This window comes from Chaetura pelagica, unplaced genomic scaffold, assembly GCF_000747805.2.
Source record: "Chaetura pelagica isolate M959 unplaced genomic scaffold, ChaPel_1.0 scaffold360, whole genome shotgun sequence".
NCBI classification, from domain to species: Eukaryota; Metazoa; Chordata; class Aves; order Apodiformes; family Apodidae; genus Chaetura; species Chaetura pelagica.
The window spans coordinates 3,083,427-3,092,125 of NW_009951950.1; the positions used below are offsets into that span (position 1 = coordinate 3,083,427).

At 42.2% G+C, this 8,699-nt stretch overlaps 1 protein-coding gene across 1 annotated transcript in view; it reads right to left on the bottom strand.

Annotated features, from left to right (window-relative positions):
• The window catches only part of PDE9A (phosphodiesterase 9A), a 61,195-nt gene that overhangs the window by 15,054 nt on the left and 37,442 nt on the right, over positions 1-8,699 (bottom strand). Inside the window, exons 7-8 of the mRNA XM_009997991.1 lie at positions 5,978-6,062; positions 1,923-2,004 (exon numbers count right to left, since the gene is read on the bottom strand). Coding sequence (XP_009996293.1) covers positions 1,923-2,004; positions 5,978-6,062 — 167 coding nt within the window. The remainder of the gene's footprint in view (positions 1-1,922; positions 2,005-5,977; positions 6,063-8,699) is intronic.

Genomic DNA, 8,699 nt, shown 5'->3' on the forward strand with positions numbered 1-8,699 from the left:
ACATTCGGTGCAGTCACAGCTGAATGGTGTGAAGGTCTATGCTTACAGTGTTAAATTAGCTGGTGGGTATGATATATTTACTTTCAGATGATTTATGTTGTTATTTAAAATGCTTTTTCAAAGACACCTACATTTTCAAATTGCTTGTCAGCCTGCAAGTGTCAAGTGATTTTTTTTTTGTCATTACACTCAAGAGGCTCAAAGCAAAATCAAGCTCATCTTCCAGTTACAATTTGCATAAAAAATGAAAAAAAAACAAATGTAGAGAGTTAAAAGACCAAAGGAGATCTTGATTCTACTTTTCAAGACTTAACTGGTTCGAATTTTCTTGGAGACAAAAACCTTGTAGCTTCAATTGGCCCATTTGTAGTGGTTGTCTCTAAATTGTTTGGGCTTACTTTACTGAGTAGGTGAATGAAATATTCCTAGACATCAAATTGCTGATACTTCATCCAAGGAAGAATAACACTGAAGATTAATTTTCCTCCTTGAGAAAGCAATGATTTTTGCATTTGCATATATATTGTACATTTAATATGATGTTCTGCAAGGAAACTGCAAATTAGCAGTACATTAGATTTGCTGTTTGATAACAGTGTTGTAATGACATCTTCTGTCAGTGGGCTCATCACCTGTAACCTCACTGACATTGGACAAATCCAGTGCCTGGCAACTGATAACAAATTTTGCAAATCTGCCAAACAGAAATCAGACTTTTAAAACCAAAAGTCCTTTCTTTGAGCTTTGGTCTGAGGGTAATACAGTAATACAGACTAGCAGTTTACTCCACAGTACAACTCAGTCAGTACAACTCTTTGTAGCACTTGCTGTTCATTGAAGATCCTAATGTCATAGCAGTACATTGAAGTTTGATGTGAGATAAGCATTTATCAAGGGAAAAAATCTGGCTAGGAACAGATATATTTTGTGAAAAGGTGTGTTAAGTGTCAGGAGCACAAGCCTCTTGGGTAAAAGTTAATTAGAAGAAAAGTCTCATGATGTCTGCTTCAGAGACATATGGGTCACTTTTGCTAGGCAGAGCAGAAAAAAGCAGAAGAACGTATAATTCGTTGCTCTGTAAGGCTCCCAAGACAAATATGCAAGGATGCACATCCATATCATACACCTGCATCACATGTGACCATCTGAATTTCAGAGTGGCTGAGCCAACTTCAATGTATACAAGCAGATGCCTACTGTGAAAGTATGATTTGCACATGTGTGAACTGGTGTTGGTCCAGGTGTGAGCTGGGCACTGAGCAGACGTAATCTGTTAGCTTTAAATAATTCCTGTGGGCAAACACTTATGGTGCTAGGACCAAAAATCCTGTGTGCTTTTTGGTTTTAGCCTCATTTGTCACTGTGGATTTGTACTTGCCCAGTAGACATTTTTCTTCAAGCATTACTGTTTTCTCTAGCAAATACACTAATTCATTTTTCACGGGGACAATGAATCATTCTGGAGAGAATCCAATGTCGCATTTTCTCTCTGTTTCCCTAGGTGAAGCATCCCCATAAATTACTTTTTAAATTAAAAAATAATCCATTAGAAGAACACAGGCAGCAGCACTATTTTCAATTAGGGTACAACATTGTAGGCTATTTTTGATTGTTTTCTATGAGCATGGAGAATAAACAAATACCATTAGACAGAAGAGTGTTACATGGTGATGAATGCAAAATGTTCATTAACATTTCAAACACTAACGAGCTTTCAAATATTAAAGACTTCTGAGGATCCAACTTTAAGTCACTGCAGGCAACAACAGCTTTTTCTATTGGCTTCCAGGGATTTTGGATCAGGCCCTGGATTTAAAATAACTAGGAGGTAGATGGCCAGGGAGTCATGCACTGTAAACCAGCACTTGTCAGGATGGCAAGCACATGCTAGGGTTCCAGGAAGATCAAGGAATGAGTGGTACCTTTGGGTAAGTTGGTACATCCCGCCGGGGGGTCAGCCTCTTATTTTCATCCAAAAAGCTGTACTTGCAGGGACAGCTAGTCCTGAAAATAAATATTCAGCTCTTGATATTGTGAGAACACCACCTCAGTGCCTTAAAAAATGCCAGAAGTACTCTGGTCTCCCAGTAGGCATTGCTTGGAGAATTACCCCATTGCCCAGCCTCTCTCTTTCTAATGTGAGGTTGCTGAAACACTTAAAAGTATGATCCTCTTTAGAATTTTCTCCTCTTGTGCAACACCCCTTGTCGCCCCTTCTCCCCTGTTTTAATTCAAGCAAGGACTGTCTGTCTTCAGGCATGTATCCGTGGATACCCAACACTTCTATTTAAACAAATAACTTTCCTTTCAGCAAGCAACTTGCTGTCTGAGGACAGCAGAGCCCTGCCAGAGGCCACACTGAGTATGGACACTGGCACGTCTATGTTTGTTTACTAGTCTAGGCACCCACTGAGCCTGTGGCTTATTGCACCCCAGCTCCAGGCCTCATACAGCCTTGGGAAACACCATCCGTTTTGATGGTATGACCATCTCACCTGCTGCCCTTCAGATGGGAAAACAGCAGCCAGGCATAAGCTCGGCAGACACAGTCTGCTTGGCTCCCTGGAAAGACCTGGAGGAAGGGAGCTACTGCCAGCAATTACAGGTAATTAGCACTTGCCTGATTATTAACACCAGCACCCACTGACAGTTGTCTATTTTTCCTTCCTCTGTACATGAAAGAGCCAAGCTGATGCTATCCCACCTGAGCAGCAGGACCATGATGTTGGGAGGTGCACACCAGCCTTACAGTCTTTGCAGAACATCTAGGTTGCTGCATTGCAGTGCAAGAGCAGCTTCTTCTCTTCCAGCCATGGGGAGCACAGTAACACTGAGTGCTCTGTGGTATCACCCATGGCAATCGTGATACTTTAACTCAACACGTGTTTCCCAGGTTGTTAATCACATGGACTTTAATAACTCTCATGTGAGGCTGATCTGCTTGCATTTTGTGTTTATACCTGTAGTCCTAACATTTGGATTATCCTTGCTCATTTTTCAAGTCTCCTGCCAAATGAAGCTAAAAGAAATCTCTCAAAAGAACCTAAGCAAAGTATTCAATTAACTTTATTTGTCCCTTTAAAAATTATTTTGCATATTCTGCATTGCAACTCTTTTTAGTGCTACTCTGTTGACAATTGGCCCTGGTCTCTCTTATTTTCTCCTCATAATATTGATGTTTGCTGTAATTTCTGATGGTGGTGTTGTCTGAATCCTGTGACAGTTATGTCATCCCATAGTTCATGGTGGTCAGCTGGCTTCAGGCAGCTGCCTTTTCCTGCCCTGTTTAAGGAGATTTTCAGTTGATGAAAAGCTGTCTTAATATTTTCTAAAGCTGTTTCCTCAAAACTCCATAGTGAGGGGTATTAGTAGGATAAAAATAGAGATTGGGGCATTCCTTGCCCTAATAGGAGCTGCCTGTCAGGGTTAGCTGAGGGTCAGCCAACTATCCTTAATTTCCATCTGTAGTAAGATCTTGAAGCCTTCATCCTACCACACTGGGGAACACACCAGAGCCAGGATGCATCAGACCTTTACCAATGTAAAGCTGTATCTGCAAATGATAATGATTTTAAATTACACTATCATGTTATTCTCATCTGTCTCTGGTGAACACAAAAAGCAGAGCAGCAAAAACAAAGAAATCTGGGAGGATGCAAGTGAGGTTGCTTTGCTTTTCTGAAGAGGAGAGATGCAAAATTCACTGTGCACAATGACTTTCATAAACCTAGGTGTTCATTCTTACTCAGTCGTTTGGCAATGCAACAGCAAATGTAAGAATATACCAGAATACAGCTCTGTATGCTGTGGTGCTATTGAAGGAATGTATCCACTCACACATATTTATATTCATGAATTAAATTTAGATGTGATCTCTAATAGCAACTGTAACACATTATCCAACAAATGATATTGCACAAGGGATGACAAGTCTAAATAGAAGCAAAACCACTTCCACTTGCCCTGGGATGCCTCTCTCTCCCCCAACAGCATGAAGTATTTCATCTCAATGGGAGAGAGCCTGATCAGCCGCTTGGGGTGAAGCACCCCAGGGCAGGGATCACTGCAGGCCAGTGACATGGCTCTGCAGAGCAGTGGTCACTTGGGATAGGGCAACACAGGTCACTCCTTAGCAGCTCCTGATGATGCCAGCCACCAAGGAGCATCCTCTCTTCACTCTTACAAAAAAAAGAGGTGACTTCAGCCACCTCTGCTTACATGCTGACCTTGGCCACGTCTGGCTGGTGCTTTGAGACCCAAGCTCTTAGGGTACAGATAATTATGAGAAGAATTTTGTGCAGCCAGGAGGAGGAAGACCCAGCTCAGGGCAACCAAGGAGAGCTGTGACACGCAGCACACACCTGCCACATCCATCTGGCACAAATTAACGCTGAGCACAGCAAGTTAGGCTCCTGCTTCAGTGAAAGCAGTTCAGAGAAACTAGTGTGTGTGTCTGTGTCCAGCTCTACTTGTTGCTGAACACTACACCTGGTTTTTACCATAGCTTTCCATCATCATGCTCCACGCTGATCTCTGGCTTTTGGTGGCTGTTGTATCTCACCACAAGCCTTTGGTGAAGACTGCAGCTCAGCTGGACCTGGCTGCACTGGGCAGATGTAGCACTCCCCATTCCTGTTTTTCTTCTTAACTGACTGCTGTTTATATTACAAAATATAGATTGTAAGGTGACAAGGTCTGGGAGAGGAATGAGTCATGGCTGCTGCTGGGACAGCCTCATACAGCAACTGGGCGTACCTGAAGTTGCTGTAACTTCTTTTCTTGATTTTAATTCCCTATCTGCCCGTGAGTCACTATGATCATAATAGCAGCTCTTCCAGCTTCCTACAACAGTTGAGGAAAAGTACAGACACATACTCGGGCACACACGTTTAACATCACACCCAGCACAAATCAGCATAAACGATTTTGCCTTTGCTTCCAGCCTGAGCTCTGATTTTTCTAATGAGATTTCCTCCTACGCCTGTAGAAGAAATGATGCAGGTCACAGGGCAAACTGCAATCCATCCTACTGGTGTAAATCTGGAGCAGACCTGAGGTTAATTGTGTTGCTCTGCATTTATGCTAGCATGACAGCTGAATTTGGCCTTAGACTTAATAGGAATGTATTAACACTGTGCCTCTTGACATACCTGGATGGCAAAATTTATAAAAGCGAGATATTATAAACCCTAATTATTTTAGCAAATGTCCCATCGCCCTCAATAGGAAATAGCTTTGATTAAAGGTCAGAGAATTTGACCCCAAATGAGGAAAAAGAGAGAGCCTGTTAATATGGAATTGTTGTATTTGCTGAGAAAAATCCCTTTCACCCACACTTGGAACAACATAGTCTGTCCTCTTCAGCAGCCTTCCCAGAAGTAACCATAATCTCACAGCGATTGTTTTTCCTAATGGGGTATTTCAGTGACACAGGGGGCAGACTCTCCATCTGAGACTGTACCATACAGAATGCAAGTTTTTCTGCTGCTGTTTTAATTACAGCAAAACCAAGCTTCACAGTCACAATGAGCCCTTGAATAAGAAAGTAAGTTCCCAATTTCACATTGAATTTGATGTTTTATATTAGCACGAGATCACAGTTAGAAGAGCTGCTACATATTTATTTGATATTTTCACAGAATATATTTGAGCTGACCTGAGTATTAGCATTTGGTTCCCAACCAAATGCCACATTATGCAGCTCTTTTCCCATTCCCTTTCTCCCAGTAAATCTGGATGAAGAATTCCCATTCTGTATGGTGAAAAATAACTCTCTGTTGCAAGACCTTTTTCTCAATTCCCGTGGCCTGTGCTATTTTAACTGATGAATGGCTGTAGTTCTTCCAGTGTTGAACTAAAGCCACTCTCCTCAGTGGTTATCCATTTCCTTGCTCCTTTACTTCAAAGCCCAATAGGTAACTCAATTCTGCAGAAACCAGATGCTAATTTCTTTGCTTAGGTCCGAAGCAGAACTTACCTGCTGCTTCTTGCTGCCATTTCCTCCCTCATCTTTTTAATGTCGCTCTTGCATTTCTCAATCTCCACTACTTTCAGGCCTTCCACTGTCAACAAAGGAAAACAACAGGGGTGTTACCATGGCGAAAGTCGAAGGATCCTGTTTCACAATTGTGCGAAATTTCAAAGGGCTTTAACAGTTGGGTTTTCCAGCGAGCCAGTGAGATCTCCCAGTCCCCCCCAGTTCTGCCATGTGCAGGTGCTGCCAAAGCGATGTATCTTGCAAACCCAGAGGAATTATCTGCTGCCAGTTTTAGATAATAGCTACAGTATTTTAATTCACAGAACGGCTATAACGTCTCAGCTTTTCCACAATTGTTAGCAGCAGTCAGCTGTGCCGGTGCCTTCGTTTCTCTGCTGTAGAACACGAAATCAAAGGAAATCCTGAGCAAAAATAAAAAAAAAGACCCTCCCACAATGGGGTGATAAGCGCAGCGAGGCAAACACGTCGCAGTAGGATTACAATTCCCATTAAGATAAAAGGTTTTAATTTGAAAGTTCATGCAGAGCATAGAGGAGCTCTGAGAGGAATTGCTAGAGACAGAGTAACCAACGTGAGAATGCAGGAGAGAGAGAAACGTTGAGAAGTTTTGCTCTAATGATTGATTTTTTTAAAATATTTTTTATATATATATTTGTTCTTTTTAGATATTGAAGACCTGTCACTTCTTTTTGCCAATCAATATCGTAATCAAAGGTTATTTCTGCATGGTGCACCAAAAAATCCTATATTCCCCTTCTGCATGTAATTATGAGCCGCAAGGCAAAAAGTTTGATTACCTGTTTATGCAGCAATGCACTTCATTCCATGTAGCCATGAGAACCTAAGGCAGTGCAAGTATGAGAATATTCTCCCTTTTCTTTCCCTCTCATTGAACTATCAGCATGCTCAAGGACATAATATAGCACCATTTATTACGTACATGTCATTCCATGCAATCATTTCACAGCTCATTTGTTTACTGAACTCATTGTTAGCATGGACAAGCTGTGGTTCAGGGAACCTGAGGGAATGTGCAATTGTACAATCAGCATTCAGTCACTTTCTTAGAAAATAATAATCCAAATCACACTTATCTGGAGGGTAGCATGTAAGTGATTAAAAATTGCCTTGGAAGGGCACAACTCTTTAGATAAGCAGAGACCTCAGTTTTGTTTCCTTTATGCTAGTAACAACAAAGATTGCTGTTGTAACGAGGAAAGGGAAAAAGCAGAGAGGAATATGACCCAAATCCAGAATGCTATATATTAGGAGAGAAAAAGGAAAAGTTTTCGATTTAAGCTTGGTTACAGGGACACCCTCCACTTAAAAATCCCGTTTCCAGACTTTTTTTTGGTCTAGTATTGTTACTAGCAGCTTATTGCTAGTTAAAAGCAATTTGTTTAGGTGATCACAGTATGATGATACAGGCAACATGCTGTCCTGCTTATTCAATATCTTCATTCTGGATATCTGGCTGAGCTTTTTCAGATATGTGTTCAACTGCTCCTGATCAGCTGCAGCTGACCTGCAGTCCTGGTGCTGCTGTGCACCTCCCTGGCGCACTCATCTGGGAAAGGTTTGTGGATATTGGAAGCAGTGGGAGAAAAGCAGAGGTATCAGACCAACAGGGTAACAAGGCAGGCAACTTCAGGGAGGAGTTATGGTGCAAAGTGGCAGCCCTGAGCATTTTTTTGTATTGCCTCTCTCTAGTTTTCTTCCAACACCACTCCAGGGGAGCAGAGGATGTACATAATTATATTCTTGAGGTAGATGTCTCATGCTTACAAACTGTAAAGGGCCTTTGCCAGCTTCCTTATTCCTGTGTGGGCTGCTGTGTGAACACTGGAGCAGAGAAAGTCAAGCCATGGGACAAAGCATTCCCGCTGCTTGCCCTGCATGGACACATTTTCCAAGGGGAAGTCACAAGCTTTAGATGGGACTTAAAAATCAGTTAAAAGATTTGGCTCTTTGAAAACATATCTCCGTGATGCAGTCTCTAGAGAGTAATGGGAAGGAAGCTGAGAATTTTTTATGTGAGGTGCAGATGTAGTGCTGTCATGAGCACTTATCCCCACACACACATCCCCTCTGGGTAAGAAATCCTGGAGATTGCATGTGAAAGCGGTGGAAAAGGGATCTCCAAAGAAGGTAGGAGAAAAGGTAAAATAAAAGTACAATTCTTTTCTCATTTGGCTTGCAAAAGATAAATGGCCTTGTCATAAAGTGATTCAGAGTCCATTATATTATTCTGCAGCAAGAAATATCTTCTGAAAAGACCCTGTGCTGTCTAAAGAAGTCCTTGGGCTGAATCCAACACTGAAACTCAGCTCTTAAAGCAGCCTCTGGGAGCCCAGCTCAAGTATGGAGGCTGGACACTCCCCTTCTCTCTGTTTCACTTTTTAAACATGAAAACCTGGAATCATTTAAAAATGCTGCAGATTTGGCTCTGTTGCAAATTCTGGAAGTCCAATTTGGAGCAGATAGGTGAACTTGTAGTCAGGCAATCCAGGGAGCTCCTTCCCACAGGCTGAGGCTGCTGGAGACGGGATGGAGAGCGCCCAGGCAGGATGGCAGCAGGTTGCTACATCCGCTGCTTTTTCCATCAGCAGTGAGACCCACTTACAGATGGAAGCCTTGTCTGGGCTCCAGCACATTCAGTTCACCTCCAAGACACAGCAGCTCTGGGTGGGCTTGTTCCCTA